At 36.6% G+C, this 21,089-nt stretch overlaps 1 protein-coding gene across 1 annotated transcript in view; it reads left to right on the plus strand.

Moving 5' to 3' along the window:
- LOC103598367 (protein kinase C-binding protein NELL1-like) overlaps positions 1–21,089 on the plus strand; it is a 226,789-nt gene that overhangs the window by 106,082 nt on the left and 99,618 nt on the right. The window contains exons 5-6 of the mRNA XM_008582357.1: positions 15,750–15,822; positions 16,476–16,558. Of these exons, the coding sequence (XP_008580579.1) occupies positions 15,750–15,822; positions 16,476–16,558 (156 nt within the window). The remainder of the gene's footprint in view (positions 1–15,749; positions 15,823–16,475; positions 16,559–21,089) is intronic.

The raw sequence follows: 21,089 nt of genomic DNA on the forward strand, positions 1-21,089 counted from the left end.
ATTCAAAACTTAAAAAGGGCAGAATTCTTCAGGGCAATAATCCACATATATATGAGGGTACTTCAAAATGCTCATGGAATTATTCATATTATTGTTTAGTTCTATTTTTCCAGGAAAAAATTTTGAAGTATATATGTATGTATATATGAATATATATATGTGTGTGTGTGTGTGTATACATATTTATATATGTATATATAATTTTTCCATGTTTCCAAGAATCAACAGAAATTTGTTCAGGTGTCTCAGTTCCAAACTGATTCACATTTAGTGCCATGCTGTTTCTTGTTCTGTAGCTAGTTACTTCCTGGTGAAGCTATTCTCTTCTCAGGGCCTGGGGTCTGTAATAAATGGAAATGACTTACTCCCAGTCCTGGAAAGATATCAAAATTGCATGAGAAGACTTTAAAACTAAAATTCTGTGTACATGTAGGCCTACTCCTTGAGAATCTGAACTGTAGGATTCATGAATTTATAGACTTTTAAAAAATCTTTCTCATTAAATTTGATTTAGTATGTTTGAAGTTTCAAATTTTGGTGCACTGACATAGTGGACCATACATGTTGATGGTTTAGATTAGGGTTTTGCCTTGGTCTCTAGAATGATCTCACAAAATGCAAGATATGGTTAATAATTAGCTTCTGATTAGTGACTTTTTAGATTATTGGTTCTCTAACTTTAGAGTGCACCCAAATCTCCCAGAGGGCTTGTTAAAACACAGGTAGATGGATGTTAGCAAAATGGTGGAGTAGGCAGCTCCAAGCTTCTGTTGCTCCACAGAAACATCAAAAAACAAGCAGAAATTGTCAGAAGCAACATTGTTGGAATTTTGGAAAACAGCCAAAGGTTTACAGCATCTGAGTGAATGCTAAATCAAGAAAAAGGAAATATCAAAATAGTAGGAAATCTTCATGGCATTTTTACTTGCCCTCATACCATCTACAACTCAATGGCAGTGTTGAAGATGTCTGCCATGTTCTTAGTGCAGGATAATAGTTCCTGTTTGTGAGGCAGAGCAGTCCTTTTTCACAAATTATTTTGTGTGTCTATTCTAACTGTCTGGGATTGTGTGTAGGACTGATGCAAAGCACTTGTCTTTGTCATGCCTAAGTCAGAACTCTTCTACATCAGAAAAGTGGTGGGCTTGATGGAAAACACTGCAAAGCTAACAAACAACCTGCAGCTGCCTGGGACAAAAGATTATCATTGAGGCACACAATAGACCACCTAAAAAAAAAGGAGGAAAAACTGGAGGGAAAGTTTCTTTGGGCCTTGAGGGCATTAAAAAGCACTTGTGTATACAGGAAATTTAGAAAGCTATGTGCATGCCTAGGGAAAGATGTATGGTCAGAAAAGACCTAAGATGTATGGTCAGAATACCCCTAAGCTTTTATTTCAGTGCAAACCTGACTAAGTATTGTATGAGGGCCCCAGCACAGAACCAGTCTGCAATGACTTAGAGTCTCTTTCTCTGTCTCTTTTCCCTTCTCTTTCTCTTTCTCTCACTGTCTTGTTCTCAATCTCTTACTCTCTGTCATGGTTCCTGGTATTCAAGGAAATCTCTGTCAAGGCACTGTCTGAACACAGGCTCAAGAATAGGGATTTCAGTTACCACACATCACAAAAAATACAGTCCCTGCAAAAATAGTTGGGTAAATCACTAAACAAATGGACTACTACAGTATCCAACAATCCAAAACAAAAACAAAAAGAAAAACAAAACCCAGAAGACCCTGGGGAAGGGAGAGAATCTGATCTCCAGAGTTAATGCATATTAATATTCAAAAGCCCAGTGTTCAAGTAAAACCACAAGACAAAGAAACAGGACATTATTGGCATTCAAGGGAACAAAATAAATGAACAGAAATCATCCCTAAGAAGCCCAGACATTGAAATAACTAGACAAATACTTTAAAACAACTGTTTTAAGTATGCTCAAAGGGCTAAAAGTAAGCATGGACAAAGAACTAAAGAAAGTTGGAAAAATAATGTATGAACAAAATGAGAATATTAATAAAGATAAATTATTTAAAAAAAAACCCAAACATATTTTATAGCTGAGAAGTACAACTAAAATGAAAAATTCATTAGAATGATTCAAGAGCAGATTTGAGCAGGCTCAAGAAAGAACCATTAAACTTGAAGATAAAAAGAAGTGAATGAAGAAAAATTATCAGTGCCTGAGAGGTCTATAGGACACCATCAAATAAACTAATATATGCATTAGGTTAGTCCCAGAAGGAGAAGAGAGAAAGTAAGGGGAAGAAAAAATATATTTGAAAAAATAATGGCTGAAGCTTCGAATTTATTGAAACGTATGAATCTACACATGCAAAAAATTCAATGAACATTAACTCAAAGATATCCACACCAAGACACAATATGATGAAACTGTCAAAAGCAAAAGATAAGGAGAATCTTGAGAGCAACAAGAGAAAAGTGACTCCTCACTTAGAAGGAATCCTCAATAAGATTAACAGCCATTTTCTAATCAGAAACCATAAAGGAAAGAAGGCAATGGGTTGACATAGTTACAGTGGGGACATTGCTTTAAATATGACCTTATAGCAATAACAAGGATTATAAGAGAATACTATAAACAACTGTATATCACCAAATCAGATAATCCAGGTGAAGTGAACAAGTTTCTAGAAACAGACAACCTACCAAGACTAAATCATGAAAAAATAGAAAAATATGAATATACCTATAACAAGGAAAGAGATTGAACTAGTAAAAAAAATCTCCCATAAAAGAAATTTTAGTAGTAGATGACATCACTGGTGAATTCTACTATACATTTAAGGAAAAATTAACACCAGTTCTTGTCATAGTCTTCCAGAATATTGATGTGGAAAGAATGCTACCTAACTCATTCTATGAGATCACCATTACCATAGTACCAAAGCAAGATAAAGACATCACAAGAAAGGAAATTATAGAACAGTGTCTCATGGATATAGATGTAACATTCCTCAACAAAATAGTAGCAAACCAAATCCAACAACACATTAAAAGGATTATGTAGTACGCCCAAGTGGGATTTATCCCAGTATTGCAAGGTTGGTTTAACATAAGAAAATAAACCAATGTAATACACCACATTAATAGAATTAAGGAAAAAAAAAACCCCACAGAATCATCTTAACTAACATAGAAAATGCATTTGACAAAATTCAATATACTTTCATGATTAAAAACTCTCAGAAAACTAGCAATAGAAGGGAGCTTCCATGATATGATAAAGGGCATTAATTAAAATCCCACATGTAGCATCATTCTCAATGGCAAAGGACTGAAAGCTTTCCTCTTAAGATCAGGAACAAGACAAGGATGTCACCACTGCTATTAAACACTGTACTGAAATTTCTAACCAGTGTAATTGGACAAGAGAAAGAAATAAATGCATTCAAATTGGAAAAGATGTAAAACTATATCTGTTCACAGATGACATAACCCTATGTATAGAAAATTCCAAAGAATCCATGAGAAATCTACGAGGGCTAAGAACTGAATTTAGCAAAATTACAGGTTACAAGATAGTGATGTGTTTTTATACACCACCAGTGAACAATCTGGAGAGAAAATTAAGAGAATAATTTCATTTACAAAAGTATCTAAATACATAAAATATCTAGTAATAAATTTAACCAAGGAGAAGAAAGACTTGTATACTGAAAACTATGAAACATTGTTGAAAGATGTTAAATAAGACCTGAGTGAATGGATAAATAGGACCTATGTAAATGAATCCTTTGTTTATGGATTGGGAAATTAACATTGTTAAGATATCAGTACTACCCAAAGTAATCTACAAAATTGACATTATCTCTATCTAAATTCCAACATCCTTTTTCACAGAAATGGTAAAGCTGATCCACAAACTCACATGGAACTTCTAGGAGCCCTGAATGACTTTTTAAAAAATCATGAAAAAGAAGATAAATTTAGAGGACTCATATTTCTTGGTTTCAAAACTTACGACAAAGCTATGATCTAAAAAGTGTGGTACTGGCATTAGGATGAACATATAGACCAGTGGAATAGAACTGAAAGTCCACAGGTAAATCCATACCTCTATGGCAAATTAATTTTTGATGAGGGTGTCAAGACAATTCAACAGGGTAAAGAATAGTCTCTTCAACAAATGGTTCTGGGAAAACTGGATTTCTACATGCAAAAGAATGAAGTTCGGCCTGTACTTCACCCCATATACAAAAATTAACTCGAAGTGGATCAATGTTCTAAATATATAAGCAAGAGCTAAACCTATGAAACTTTTAGAAGAGAAAATAGGGATAAATCTTCATGGCCTTAAGTTTCTTAATGCATTCTTAATATGGCACCCAAAGCATGAGTACCAAAAGAAAAAAATAGATAAATTGGACTTTATCAAAATTTATCCAAATCAAACTTTTGTACGCAAAGAATATTATCAAAGATATGAAAAGAAAACCCACAAAATGGGAGAAAATATTTTTAAATCGTATATCTGGTAAGAATTTAATATCCAAAGTATATAAAGTATTCCTATAACTCAACAGCAAAAAGACAAACAACCCAATTAAACATGGGCAAAGGACTTGAATAGACATTTCTCCAATGACAATATACAAATAGACAAGAAGTATATGAAAAGATGTCAACATTTTTAGTCATTAGGAAAGTGAAAATCAAAACCACAGGGTTGGCCCGGTGGCGTACTGCTACAGTGCGCCGCTTGGGAGCGCGGCGGCGCTCCCGCCGAGGGGTCGGATCCCACATACAGACCAGTTCCCGCTCACTGGCTGAGCGAGGTGCGGGTGCGACACCGAGGGTTGCGATCCCATTGCCGGTCCTGGTCCGGTACGGGCGCGACACTGAGGGTTGCGATCCGTTGCCGGACACGAAAAAAGACAAAAAGGAAAAAAAAAACCACAATGATATACCACTTTACATCTAATCCGTTGCCGGACACGAAAAAAGACAAAAAGGAAAAAAAAAACCACAATGATATACCACTTTACATCTATAAGGGTGGTTATAATTATTTTAAAATGGAAAATTGCTGGGGTCCAGCCCCAGCACAAAGATTGTAGGGTCATCACTGATAAACCCCAAAAGGGAGGAAAGGCAGCATTGGCGATGGAATGGACAGCAAAGACACAGACTCAAGGGATCTGCTGAATGCTGACACTTTATTGAAGCATGCATACACCTTTTATACTTTTTCTTAAAGGCAAAATAATCATTGAAATAATCATTGAACAATATCATAATATTTTTTATGAATGACAAATGTTCCAAGAAAAATGACATTACAGTTTGTTCCCAGAAGAAATAATTACAATTTTACATTACAGTTTGTTCCCAGTTTTATGAATGACAAATGTTCCAAGAAAAATGACATTACAGTTTGTTCCCAGAAGAAATAATTACAATTTTCTTTTCTTTGAGTAAAATAAAACATTTACAAGAAACCCACTGGTCTTAGATAATTATTAACTATTACATTGAATTCAGCTAAATCTACGTTACATTGAACTTTGTATGACCTAATCCAAACTTGCACCTTAATCAAAGGATGCAAGCAGGAAGTTACAATTCCCTCCACCAGTATTTATTTATTGTTAAAACATATTGTAAAATAAAGTAAGATTTTCTTATCCACTATATCTTATAATGTGTTAAGTCTCATGAAGATATTCTAAAACTTAACCTGAATCTATATTTCCAAGAAGAAAAGAAAGTTTTGTTTGATTCCTTGAAGCAAGCAGGTTAGGCATAGTGGTAGTCATGTTGCCTAGCAACTTTTGAGTAAATTTTCAATATCAACTCCATTATGTTCACTAATAGTATTAAAAACAATCCTTCCAGGAGGCAGACAAGGTAAATGTTTACATAGGCTCATTGTCCCCTTCTGGTCCTAGCTGCCACAGACCATTTTCAAAAAACCCATGACCATAACTCCCAGGTGGGTCACTAATATGATTAAGCACTCTGGTATGATTCTCAATCCCACTCCCAATCTCCCCAGAGCGATAATTATGAAGCAGTAAAGAATAGAATATAATTAAATAAAGCAAGCATACAGAACTCCAAAAGAAAGGAGGGTGGAACAGCAGCACCTCCTCCCACGATGAGGCCTTGCAAGCATCGTGTCTATTCAGAGGATCCTTGTCAAACTCTGGCTTCTTGGATTTGGTGCACCCCCGCAGAAAATAACAAGTGCTGGTAAGGATGTGGAAAAATTGGAACCTTCACAAATTGCTGTGGGAATGTAAAATGTTGCAGCTGCTCTAGAAAACAGTTTGTTGGGTCCTCAAAAATTTAAACACAGAATTATCATGTGACTCAGCTATTTCACTCCCAGGCATAAGAAGAATTTTTTTTTTCCTTTTTGTCTTTTTTCGTGTCCGGCAACGGATCGCAACCCTCAGTGTCGCGCCCGTACTGGACCGGGACCAGCAACAGGATCGCAACCCTCAGTGTTGCACCCGCACCTTGCTCAGCCAGTGAGCAGGAACTGGTCTGTATGTGGGATCCGAACCCTTGGCGGGAGCGCCGCCGCGCTTCCCAAGCGGCGCACTGTAGCAGTGCGCCACTGGGCCGGCCCCATAAGAAGAATTTAAAACAGGGACTCAAACAGATACTTGTATGCCAGTGTCTATTGTAGCGTTATCCACAATATTCAAAATATGGAAACAATCCAATGTCCATCCACAGATGAATAGATAAACAGAATGTGGTATACACATATGATGGAATATTATTCAGCTATAGAAAGTTATGACCTTCTGATCCATGGTACAACATGGATGAGTGTTAAAAACATATGCTGTGTGAAATAAGTCAGGAACAAAGGAACAAATATTGCATAAAGCCACTTGTATGAAATATCAAGAATCAGCAAATTTATTGAGACAGAAAGTAGATTAGAGGTTAACAGGGTCTAGGAGCAGGGAGTAATGGGAGTTATTGCTTAATGGCACCAAAGTTTTTGTTTGGGGTGATAAAAAAGTCTTGTTAGATAGTGGTGATGTTTGTATAACATTGTAATTAATGCCACTGAATTGTGCACTTAAAATTGCTGAAGTGCCAAATTTTTGTTATATATGTATTCTATTACCACTAAAAAACAGGAAAACAAGGCAAAACAGGTAGCTGGGCCCTATTTCCAAAGTCCGATTCAGAAGGCCTGGGGTGGGATCCAGCTTTATTCTTTTCACAAGTTAACAGGTGATGGTGATGCTGCTGGTCCTGTGGTATACTTCGAGAACCCCTGCTTTAGACAGAAACATAACTCCAGGGCCAGGAAGGAGAGCTTTGGTTTTAATTGATATAGATTTGATTATAAATCCTGGACTTACCTTGTCATAGCTGCTGACCTTGTGTTAGTTTGTTTTTGAAACCAATGAAGTTACTCTCTTGCCCAAATCTTTTTAATAATTCTTCATTGCTTGTCAAATCAGTGTATGATCTGGCCCCTGCTTTCCTGTGCAAGCTTATCTCATGCCATGTTCTCTTGCGCCCACCATATCCAAGCCACACTACTCTTCTTTTAGTCCCTTGAACATACTAGGGCTTTTTCACATGCCTCTGCTTGGATCAATTTTCATTCAGTTGTTTGCAATGTAGTCTCTTCTTACTCCTTCTAATCTTGGTTTAAACTGTGTCTTCCTGGACCACCCTATCTTTGCAGGTCCTTCCCTATTACTGTATCAGTTAGCTATTGCTTTCATAACAAACCATCACAATTGAGGACCTATGTCAATAAATCACAGGTTAGGGGGAAGATTGTGTTGATAAAGACCAGGCTTGGTTGATCGCCCCTAGATTTATTCATATGCTTGAAGTTGGCTGGTGCAGTTGGCTAAAGTCACATGGTGGTTGACTGTTGGCTGGGGTGATGGTGAAGATTGAGACCATTCATCTCTTATCCAGCAGGCTAGACTGTGCTTGTTCCTGTGGTACTGGCAATGTTTCAAGTTAAAAAGTAGATTCTTTCAAGGCTCTTGAGGCTTGGGCTTGGAACTGGAACACCGTCATTCCTACTATGTTCTACCGGTCAAAGCAAGTCACAAGACCAGCCCCAGATTCAAGGGGTGGGAAATAGACTTTTCCTCTTGATGTGAGGGTCCACACAGTCCTAGTTCAAAGTGTGTGGATACAGGAAGGGGAATTGGTTTGCAATCACGCTGCCACATACCTTCTCAGTGAAACATCTTCATTTCCTTCAGTACGCTCAGTATAGTTTGAGAGTATAGGCAGGGTTAGTTTCATGGGCAACTGACCTATGTAGTCCCACAGGGGCACTATGCTGAGAAAGACCCCATGATTGGTCAATGCTCTGCTGTTGCTGTCTTTAAGTTTTTAGTAATTTTTGAATAAGGAACTGTACAAATTATGTTCCGAGTATAGTTCATGTGGGTGTTTACTTGTTTATTATTGTTTTTTCTTTCTAGATTGTAAGCATTGTCAGGGTCAGAACTGTTTTGCTTAGAATAGTACCATGTGCATAAATGGAAGACAGAATATTTTTAAAATAAATGAATGCACAAGCTATGAATCTTCATATTTGTAAAGTGGTAAAGATGTCCCTCATGAAGGTAACGTAGATTGTATAAGAACATGTATTGAAAGTACCTGGCACAAAGTAGGTTTACAACACACATGCCATTCATTTCTCATGTATTTAATGCTCTGTATATGCTTAACACTATACCATAGAAATAATAGGCATTTTTCCTGCCTTTTAGGGATTTCTGTTTCAGTTGGGAGGATGTGATTAAGAGAGGGAGAACAGTTCTATTATCTATTCTAGCTTGATGAGTGTGTGACTCTCTGTAGATATATGGAATCTTGGGCTTAGCCCAAATACCTGGTACAGACAGAAAACACAAAGGGTGTTCAGAGACTTGGACAATCATTTTGCTGAAGAGGTGGGTTATGGGGATGCAAAAGAGAGGACCAACAATTATTGAGAGCTTCATATATTCCACACCTGGTCTGGTCCTACATACATTGTCTCAGTTAATTACATTTCACGTTCAGACAATCCTAATGAGGTAGGTATTATTATCCCCATGGTATCGGTCAGGCAATGGAACTTAAAGAGATTAAGGAACTTGTCCAACCTCATATTGCATGTAGGTGATAGAACCGGGATTTAAGCCTAGGCATTTTCGATTTCAAAGTCTTTGCTCATTCATTCAACAAATATTTATTAAGGCTTAGCATGTGTTACCACAGTTACCACTGTGTTGACTGAGGAAACATTTCACTTAATTACACCATGTACCATGGAAGAGACAGGACTTGGCTTTTTCTGGGTCTTCAGCCCAAAGGAATAGGTGGTCTCAGTGAGAAGCACCAAAAGGGGATGGAAATTCCACATAACCCATCTCCCTAGGAAGCAATGTGGTTCTTCTTGCTCTCCAGTAGGATTTAGAAGGGTGCTTTCCATGGGGCAGCTTTCGAAGCTTATCTCTTCTTTAGAATTATGGACACTAGACAGTGCTTCTGGCCATCCTTTTGTGAGGTGAGATGACTGCAGTAGGGGAAATGTGCCAGGATCTCATTACAGAAATTACCTCCTAATCAATTCAACACTGCAAAAATCTCCGTGAAAAAGTTGCAGCCACTTCTCAGGTGAGAGTCAGCATGTCTTCAGTCTTTTAATATTTATCCTATAGAGCCTGCCTCCTGGGTCCAAGAACCACACCTGCTTTATTGCTCCATAACTAAAAATACTTATGATGTGTTTTCAGATTAAAATAACATTATTCTCTATTTTGAATATTAACACATTGCTTCATAGGCAAAGTAAAAGCAAAATTGTCAAACCTAATTTCTGGGCCCTGGTGAATACTTACGGACAGCACAATAAAAGCTACTGATTAAAGAGCAGAACATGGAATCACTTGCTTGGTGCCTGGCACGTAAGTCTCTAACATTGGGTAATTCCTGTCTGAGGCACAGAACACGAGCTGGGGAATTCTTCATTCCAAAACAGCATCAATTTGAGAAAAGCTGGCCAGTAGTGATAGGCTTATCTGAATCTTCTGATTGTCATAGATTGTCATTATCAAGATGGTTGACTGCCCACTGATTTTCCCTTTGATGCATTCTAAGCTGATTATGCTGTTACTATTTCAGAGGGTACAAAAGAATAAGGCTAGGTGAACCGCTTCAGGGGTTGACTGTTCTGACAGTTTCTAAATAGTTGAGGTCTCAAGGAGAATTCCCATCATAAAACCTTTCAGGACAAGGCTCTGTCTCTGTCTCTTGCCTATCTGTTTCTCTGTGTGGTGAATTTGGGTCTAATACCTTTTCCTTACCTGGACATCGCTGTCTCTTTTAACAGCTGAGCTGTCACTGGGAAGTGAAATTGATTATAAGTTTTTTTTTTTTTTAATGCCACAGCTGTTTTTTTTTTTTTTTTTTTTTTTTTTTCCCCCGCTTTTTTTTTTTTTTTTTCCCCCGCTTTTTTTTTTTTTTTTTCCCCCGCTTTTTTTTTTTTTTTTTCCCCCGCTTTTTTTTTTTTTTTTTCCCCCGCTTTTTTTTTTTTTTTTTCCCCCGCTTTTTTTTTTTTTTTTTACCCCACCTGTTTTTTTTTTTTTTTTTTTTTTTTTTTTAACTTCAGCTGCTTCCCATAATTCCACAGATGGTAAGCATATGTTTATAGGCACATAGAAAAAGAAGCTATATTAGATTTCTTCCATCTTTAATTCTTATTTTTCCTTCCATGCAGAAAGTCAAAATCACAGAACTGGGGAATCTTATACATTTGTAGATTAATACTTCTGTGCATTAAGACTTTGGAAACAGCAGGACAGCTAATGATATGCTAATGAGCTGACAGTTTTTATTGATCATAATGAAAGTCGACAAGTGTCTTTCTTGGCTTTTATGCAAGCTGGAATATTTTATTAACTGTCTTCAGGGCAGAAGTACATGATTGGTTGCATTTTGAAAATCCTGCTTGTGAATTTTCCAAGTCCTACTTTTTGTTAGCCTGTTGCCAAAGCTTGGGTTCCTGCCAGTTTATAAACACAACACATCTTTATCCATATATTTACATGCCCTGCAGGAAATTCTCCCACCCCTTTTCACTTTCCCTTTCAAAGCAATTTGTTTCAGTGTTTTAGCATACAAAAATATAGAACCATTTTCTTCAGTGTAAACAGAGATCTGCAGGGAAATAAGAACGTTAAAAAAGAATTAGCATTTGTTTGGCGGTAAAGCTGCTTTCATTTGTATCAGAAAGCTCCGTTTCGGAGGGTTTGCTTAATCTTAGTTATTCCATACATAGGAGGGTCCAAATGACTTAATTTTCTAATTTTTTTAATTGAATCTTTCTATATTTCTTAACTGCAAAATGAAAAATGTTCTAGAAACAATGGAAATAATAAGCGTTAGTTCTTCAAACATTAAAAACCCATAACGTACAACCTATCTGGTGCAAATTTATTTTTCAGTGAATGGTGAGCTGACTGCAGGAGGTAGAGAGTGGCAACAAGTGGATTAAACAAAAGGAAAAAAAATATCTATTTTCCTCCCTTTCATCAGTGCTACTAATAAAAACATAATAATTTGCTCTCTACACCTTAGGGATTTATTTAGATTCTCAGATCAGCTGAGGGTTAGCATTGCACTAACAATTAGAAAAGGTATTGTTTAGCAAATTAATTGTGTAAATAATATTGCAGGGGGTAATATTAGGCTACCTAAAAAGACCTCTGTTTTCTAGCACTGAAATCTGTTTTAGCAAACTGTTAACATTTAATGCAAATAATTTGTTATGCATGTTTGATTACTATATTTTAAGTAAATTAAGACAGAGCCTCATTTTGATAACAGAACCTCTTTGTAGCAACATCTTTTTAGCTCATGGAACTATGGGGGTCTCTTAAATGATATATTTTTACCTTCAGTATATTGTAGTGCTCCAGTACTAACTCTGGAGTTAGTAGACCTGTAGTATATGGCCTAGGATTAAGGTGTCCTTTAACAAAGCTACTTAAAGTATTAGATCTTTAAATTTCTTATAGGTCAAATGACCAGGTGATCTTGCTCTAGACCAGTGATTCTCATTAGGAGGATCAAAATCACCTCAGAAGCTTTTTCAAAATATACATGATTGTCCTCCCCCAACCTCTTCCAAAGTTCTGATATGTTCTCCTGGGTTAAAAAGTAGCACCTTTATGATCTCCACAGACCCTAACAGTGGTCAAATTTATGTGTTTTGATATTATATAATTCATTGTTTCAGGAATTTGATGCTTTAAAATACTTATTGCTTCTACTATGTGAAATCTATAATAGGAACTACAGAGGATACTGAATTGAAAATGTATAATTTTTGCCTTTATGCTCTTAATAATCTAGTAATTCTGTTGGTTTAAATTCAGTTCCAGGAAGTGAGATTTTAGTCTCCTCATGTATAGGAATTTGATGCCATTTTGACTACCGTGAACTTCTAATAAGTAGACCCTCTTACACTAAAAAAAGCAAATGATTGACAAGAGAGCAAGGTTTTTCAAAGTGGGGTCCTTTGACCTTTCATCAAAATCATCCGGGACAGCTTTTAAAAAATGAAGATTCATGGACCTACCTATTCCAATCCTGCTGAAATGGAATCTCTGGAAGTAGATCCAGGAATGTGAATGTTAAACAAATACATAAGGTGATTTTTAAGAAACTCGAAGTTTGAGAAACAATGCCAAGATGAATGATATGAAATAAAGGCATTGGTCTGAAAAAATGAGATCAAATGAGGTCAGCCACTATAGGCCCAACTAGAGTTCCATTTTTCAGTTAATTGTAGATACATTTTAAGTTAAATGATGAGAAATAGAATTTATATCATTTTTTACCTTATCTCATTTGGGAGAAGTTGCAGTGCTTGAAGGCACATTTTTATCTATAGAAAGCATCATTTTTGGGGGAGAAATAAGGCTGATCAAGCTACTTTGTAGTTTGTAGTTTCGAACTGTATAAAACTCCCTTTTGTAGTTTTATAAGGAAAATGGCATGCTTAGCAAATACTTCTGTTATCAGCAAATGTCCTGTCACTTAACAGTCCATATGGCAGTTCAATGCAAGACCTTCTGATTCTTATTCTGGAGAAGGTGCTGAGATATGCACATGAGTATGTAGTCACATGCATACACATACCCTCAGACTTCTTTGGGTTATAGTTGGTATTTGTAGTGTATTGCCACCTTTCTTTAATCTAGCATCAAATTACATCCATTCAAACAAATTAACATTCCCATTTTGATTCATTGTTGAGAATCAATTTCCATGCCAGATTGCCCCATGAAGTTCCCTCAGAAAAAAATACCAAGTGCTTTGGGTTTTTTTGTCAGTGATGATTGGGAAGTTGTCAGCTCTTATTTCTGTTTTTATTCAAGTCAACATCACTGGCCTTCACCTAATGATTTGTGTAACACACACACATGTGCCAGAGATTAAAAGTGGAAAGAGAGAAATAAGGAGGGATACAGATAAAGGAAAGATGTGGGGAGGTAATTTGTAATTTATAATGTAACTAAAATGAATAGAGTCACTTAAAAAAAAGGAAAAGGATATCTGTCCTGTTCAATATTATGTTGCTATAGAAAAGATAGGATGAGGAATCCTTTTTAATTGAATTTTCCATTCATTTTTGGAAAGGTAATTAATACCATGACAAATGTGCTCCAGGTTTCTGAGTGCCTTTCCTATGGATGATAAAAATAAGAATAATTTAGGATCTTCTGATGAACAAGCTATAGAAGAATCCCCCCCTTTCCTGGTACACGTGCTTTCACCACTCTTCATCATCTAGGGTGATACCTTAATGCACTGGATTCATTCAAAAGGTGAGTTGACCTTAGTCCACACTGAACTACTCCAAGCCATCCTCTTTTAGAAATTTTGAAATATACATTCATCTTGAGAAAGCTACAGTTAGTTACCACTCGTCAATGCCAGTGCAATCATAGCACCAAGGATCTATCTGTAAATGTTTGACATTGTTTGGAGCTGTCCTGGTTTACCTGAGAGTCTCTGGGGTTTATCACTGAAATTTCATGTGTCCAGGGAATCCCTAAGTCCTCGGCAAACCTGTGCGGTTAGTCACTCTAAATGCATCCATATTCATCCTGATTAGACAGATATTGTATAATGTTATATTTAGTTCTCTTTGATGGTCTGTTTTCAGATGGAAATGTGTAGTTTTGTATGTCTGGGTGATTTTCTTTTAAACTGGAAAGGTGATGAAAGCACAGAAATCTAAAATGTAACCATTTCCGTTTGGATACCCGTTTAATTGATCCAAATTTTGAGTGCTGGAAGGATCTTTACCTTTTTTATCCAGCACTTCTTTTTCAGATCTAGCAACTGAGGCTTGGAAAAGGTTGTTGATTTATTGCCTAAGTTTACCCAGTTAGCTAGAAATGGGTCTAGAATTTGAACCCATGTCCCCTAACGTCTAATCCTATGCTCTTCTCAAATTGTCACTTGATGCTTGATACATATTCTAGCCTCTCAAAGAAGTTAGTTTGCTTTGAAAACCTGAGCAGCTTCATCTCAGAGAGAAGGTAATTCATTTAGATACTGCTCTATCAATTGCTTCCTGGTATTCCCCTGCAAGAGATTATGAATTAATACTGAGCAGCAGTGGCCGGGATTTCTTCCCCATGGTGAGGCTGTCTCCTTTCGTAATCATAAACACGACATCTTCTTCAAAGAAGAAGAGGTTAATAAACACATATAATTCTGCAGAAGAGATGCTGTGATCCTGTTATTTCTATTAATATTTCCAATTAATATTTTATCTTGAAATAATAAGCAAAAAGCAGCATTTGCTGATTGCCTTCTGTCGTTTAGAAGATGAGCACATAAATGTTAAATGTTACGCCCTCTGAAAGACATGCCAGCACTATCTTAAGCCTATATTTTATTTATAGATTAAACTCAATATTCTGAACCAACTTCCACATCTTCCATCTGTTCTGTAATATCTCTTCCATCAAATCAGTGAAAAAAAACCAAACCGAAACAAAACAAAATAACAAACAACAAAAATAGTCCTAAAAACAGAACCTTGAAATTCAACTTAAAAAATTTAAAAGTCAGTCAATATTTTTATTGAAAGATGGTAGCCCCAATGACCTTCTTATATTTGGGCTGTTCTTCCAGATTGATCTATAGGATTGAAATACCACCTTTCCCTCAAAAACGTTGAGCAAGTCTTAGAGCTCATCAGCAAAGACTAATGTTACTCAATTAGTTGAGGAATGAAGATCACTATGGAATTTTCCCAGTGTCTAATTTTATTTCCTTGACTAAATGAATAAATGAAAACATTTTAGTCTAATATGTTTCTATTATCTCTTTCTCCATGCTTTAAAAAAAATCCTGTAAATCAGCAATATTTAATGTTCCAGGATGATTAGGGCAGTGAAGAGAATTTTTATTGCATCAATGCCTTTTTCAGTTTGATAGTTTAAGAACATTTTACTGATGGATCCTTGGTGCTATGATCTCATCAGCATTAACTAGTGGTAACTAATTCTACCTTTCTCAAGATGAATGTGTATTTCAGGATTTCTAAAAGAGGATGGCTTGGAGAAGTTCAGTGTGGACTAAAGCCAAATCACCTTTTGAATGAATTTGTCTTGTTAAAAAATAATCCAACCTGTAGAAAGTATGTGACTGCGCAAGGGCCATTTGAACTGGTGACTAATCTTGATTGCCATGTGTCTCTTTTATTATCAAGGGGATCATCCAAGATGGGAAGATCATCTTTATGCCTAATGGATACATAACACAGTGTCCGAACCTAAATCGCAGTAAGTAGTGAATTAAAGCATTTGTGAATTTTAAATATTATATAACTTGTTGATAATATCAGAAAAACACATGTGGAAGGATACACACAAACTATTCACAGTGTTGACTTCTGAGATGGCGAGGATAGTGAAAGATAACTTATTATCTATATTATATATACATACTCTGTGTCTTTGAGTTTTTTTAAAAGATTATATATTACTTATAAACCTAAAATTTGAAGGTAAGCAAAGGGTTACATTAGCAGATTCTGTAGGTTGATACAAAAAGATATGCTTAATATAATTATATAAATTTAAAAAAACTAGATTTCTTGACCTACAGGGGAGTTTACTTTTTCCTTTTCTGTAATACTCCACATTGTTTTTTAGTCACCTCTTAATAAAAATGAGGATTTAATTTTAATTTAAAAATTTCATGTTGCCTTTCATTTCAGTTAGTAGTCCTTTTTTCCTGTTTCTTTTTGTTTATTAAAGGAAAAGATATAGAACTGAAAACCTCTGTGATTTCACTCAAATTTCAATATAACACTTAACCAAAAAAAAAAAAAAAAGCAAAAACCCTTCTACCCAGTCAGATAACTACTGCTTACCATTTTTTTTTCCTTGTGTTAGCACAATATCAATACGTATTTTATATTTTCTTTATTGAGCTTGCCCAACCTGCAGTGATTTCTTAAGCCTGGTACAAGGAATAATGGATTTACAAGAGCTTTTGGCCAAGATGACTGCAAAAGTAGGTATCTAAATTTCACTTGTGATGTTTCATTTCTTTCTCCATGCTATCTGGAATTTAGAGTGATATGCTATACTGGAAATAGTTTTAGCATGTTAACTACAAAAATGGTTTACTTTTACTTGAAATGGGACTACCTATAGTAAACATAACTAGTCACGTCCTTGATACTAGCGGCTGTATCAAAATGTTTACTTGAAAAATGTTTGGAAGCAAAAGGCAATATGTATCGCTGTAGTTCCCCAGGAGTAGGAAAGGAATTTGTTCATTGGCTATTAAACTAGTAACACTGTGAGATGATATATGGTCAGAGCCATTGCTGCTTATAAGCTAATGCATTTTGGATGTAAGAAAAATTGCCAATAATCGGAAGGGGCAAAATAGCTATTGTTAGGAAAAGATTACTGTCATAGAAAGGTATTATATCACATTTGTATGTATGATTCATTTCAGGGCTGGTCCTGAGTGAAATAGTGAAGGAGGCAAAGTTTTCCTTTCCATGCTTTCAGTCTTATAACAATGCATCTTTTCCGCCCCTCCATCGTCCACTTAAGCATCTTCTGAGGACCTGCTATTCGATGGGCCCTGTGTTAGGCACAAAGAGACAGTGGTGAACAAGACATGATTTCTATCCCAGAAATATTATTATTGCATGGCAGAGGCCAGAAATGTAAACAATTAGGGGCTTTAATATATATTCATAAAGTGTAGATTCATAATAAAAGCCCTGAGCCTTGTGGAGAAATGTAGTGAAAAAAAGTAGAAAATGTGGCTAATGCTGTTGTTATGATACCAATCAGTCGTGGACATGAGTTCCAGCCCAGGGCAAAGAAAGAATTAGGTTGGGCCTGAGAGGCATTTTACTTTGCAAAAGTTAGAATTTTAATAACAGTGAAAATGATGCATTAATCCTATTCCACCTGCGGCTGTGGCTGCTCCCTGCCATCATCCATGGCATGTGGAAAAATATTGGTGGGTAGGTGAGTGTTTGGGAGGGAGGACTGTATTTTGGACCCATATTGTGCCACTGAAGACAATGTTTCTATTTCAAACTAGGTTTTTGGCCAAGCCAGGTTCTGCTTTGTCTGCAAAGGAGAGATGAAACTCTTTTGTAAGAAAAGGATTGAAACTGAGGCTTGAGCCATAGCTTTTCACTTCAGAGTCCAGTGGAAATGTGAAATGTAGGCAATTATTTGTCTTCCCAGCTTGTGGCATATAGAGGATTTTATTTCATATTGTCTGGAGCAGCTTGATCTCAATACTGTTAATTATATTTTAGCATGAAACCAAATTTTTGGAACAAGAAACATGCCACTAAGTCTCAGGTGATTGCAGTTCTCCATTCTCTAGCTTTGAGGATGCCCTTTTCTTTTTCATTCTTTCCCGTTGCAGGGAATGTCATTTTTCTCTTTTTAGCTATACATTATCGAGGAGTCACATTGAGCTCTATCCCCAAAACATTATTAGGTAAAATGGGCATTTGTGAGGCAGAAGATATTTAATTGTGGACAATTGCAAGCAGAAAATGGTTTAATCCACCTTCTAAACCTGCCCCTGGCAGTTTTGGCAGATTTATAGGTCTATTCCTTCCAAACTGTGTATAGAATTATAATTTGAAAACTGAGTACTTCTATTTTCACTGCATAATTTGGAATCTGTGATAATCTAGGACAGAAGTTGGCAAACATTTTCTATAAAGAGCCAGCTAGTAAATGCTGGGCTTTGCAGGCCAAGAGGCAAAATTGAACATATTATGTATATACTTATTTATTTAAGTATAATCATTTATAATCATTTAAAATATAATGATCGAAAAATGTAAAAAACATTTTCAGCTCACAGGCCATACAAAAATAAGTGGTGGGCCAGATTTGTTAACCCTTGAAGAAGCTAGAAACTCACTTATACTAGGTAATATTTAGAGCATTTACTATGTGTTAGTTATAATGGTATAACTTTTTATATTGACTGTCACTTTAATCTTCACAACAATCCTGCGAGCTAGGTTTAATTTATGAGTCCACTTTACAAATGAGAGACTGAGGTCCAGGAAGGTTAGGCAACTTTTCCTGAAATAGCGTCAAGCAGATCTGGGACCTGAACTCAGGTATTTCGATCCTGAGAGTTGAATCATGACTGAGAAAGTTTATGGTTGGAGAAGAGAGGATTGCAAAGAAAGACAAAAGGTATAATGAGGGAATGACAGAAGGAGGTGGATGGTACCAGTAGTAGGATAGAGATATCAGCAAGAAGAAGAATGAGCAAAAAAAAAAAGAGGGAGTGAAATATGTGGACATAGAGCTTATAGTAATTCTTAAAGGAGGAGGGTTAGGGCAAGAATGAGACCTCTTAATTCGCTCTTTTGGCTATGAGCTGCTTTTTTTCCTTGGAAATATGTGGGAATCCTTTGAGTCCTGGGTTAATGCTGTGCATGCTTCTGCCAGGACCACTCAGGACCACCTTATCTTACATTATCTACTTAAGGATTTTCAGACCATACATACTGCTCAGAATCAGATTGCTAAATTTAGGATAGGCAAGGTGAATTCTCAGGAAAAAATTCTTTAAGGATTCTCAAGGAAGAATTTTTCCCCTCTAGCCTGTGCCGAGGTCTGAACAGGAGCATTTCCTTCCTGTGCCTGTGCAATCCACATTTCCTTTTTGTTCTCTCTAGAATTAAGGGTGCAGCCTGTTAAGGCCTGACCTTTATATAGGACTTTTCTTCAAGGCAACCATCTTCAGAGACCCTGTTCTGTAATTTTGCTGCCTGAGCCCTGTGCAGCAATCAAGGTGGAAGCTCAAGGGCTTCATGTTTTGACAAAAACTCTCAGGCTGTGGTGTTCACTTACCTGCTGGAATCCCTGCTGTCACTTTGTTTTGGCCTCTGTGGCTTTCTTCTTTTTGTGTCAGGTCTGTGATGATTTCCAAAAGTTTTTATTGATACATTGAATGCAACATTTTAATTGGTTCAATTGGTGAAGTCTTTCAGGGTATCTAGTCAGGGTATTTATATATTGAATGCAACATTTTAGTTGGTTCAGTTGGTGATTCTTTCAGGGTATTCCATCTTGGTGGAAGCAGAAGTATAATTCGCCCTTTTTGGCAGAATGAAAGAGGTGGAGTCTTGAGATGTGAGGCAAACTGGAAGTTAAATATGGCTCCCAGATGACAAGAGAATTCTATGGGAACAAATCCATCTGGACTTAGTCTTTGCCTTTAGTTAAATAAACCTATTTGCGGCAAGATTTAGCTGATGGTGTTGGAGCTAAGCTTTGGAGGTTTGGTTTGAATTGTCCAGCAGCTGTGATTAAGATAGGCATATATTCATTTAGAGCATAGTGAAGATAGAGAATAGGCTTTCGAGTCACACTAATTTGATTCGAGTCTCCTTTTTATCATTTCCTTGGACGTTTGTAACTTCGATCAAGTCACTGGACTTGTTTCAGCTGCCATTTTCCCATATGTAAAATGGTGACAGTTATTCCTGGTTTTGTGAAGATTCCATGAGACCAGAAAAGAAGTTAGGTTCATGCACACAGTAGACATTCAATAAATGGTGGCTGTTGTTATTTATACTGTTAAACTTAGAAAAATTAGGCAATGGTGAAGGAAAGATGGTCCCTAAAAAAATGTATACCTTCCCTAGTTGTTTGACATCACAAAGTCTGATAAAGGCTGTGAGTTACTTTCAGGGACCTAGTCCAGAACTAGGCTCTGAGAGGTCATGGAAGGCAGCAAAAAGTCCTCACACTTGGGTCACAGTGGAAGCCCTGGAGCCTTCCCAGAGAGCAAGTTCCATGCACAAGCTGGACAAGGATAGGTAGCCAACGTCAGATCCAACCAAACAGATGTAGATACCAGATCATCCCAGTGTTCTGCCTAGTAAAGCTCCCTGTTTCTTTTCTCCTTTCAAGGTTAGGCATGCTGGTGAATGGCTGTGCCCTTGTTTGATACAGGACAAGTCATGGCAGAAAGTTGTAGTAACATTCAGGTGACAGGGATCAGGGTATATAAAAGCCCTATTAAGAAATCCTGGTATTTTGGCAAAACTACACTTTTTCAAGGCAGAAAATGTGCAGAACAGCTACATAAGGTAATACCCTTTTCATGTCCATTGATACTATCTTTAGTGATCCACAAGACACCACCACTCCCCTGCCTTACTCTGGAATTTCTTCCAGGTATTCTTGGCATTGTGGGAACCATTCACCTGTTGGGGCAGGTACATTGTGGTAGGGTCAGGCTCTGTCTTGCTCTTGAAACCCAACTGTGATGTAATCCCTCCCATAATGTCTTCAAGTTCAGAAAGAAGAGATACTAGAGACTGGGAGTTTCACTTCTACTTAAATCTGTGACAAAATCTATGTATGTAAATCAAGTAGCACTTGGAGTGGCATTTCAGCTTGCAACATATTTAATTTTGAAACTCACTGTTTCAAGGAGCTCAGTAGTGATTTTTCAATTAAGCTTGAAGGTTTAACAATAAAAGATTTTTTTCCCTTCCATATTGTAAATGCCAAAGAAATAGTAT

The sequence above is a fragment of the Galeopterus variegatus genome, unplaced genomic scaffold (genome assembly GCF_000696425.1).
Source record: "Galeopterus variegatus unplaced genomic scaffold, G_variegatus-3.0.2 Scaffold2588, whole genome shotgun sequence".
In the NCBI taxonomy this organism is placed as follows: Eukaryota; Metazoa; Chordata; class Mammalia; order Dermoptera; family Cynocephalidae; genus Galeopterus; species Galeopterus variegatus.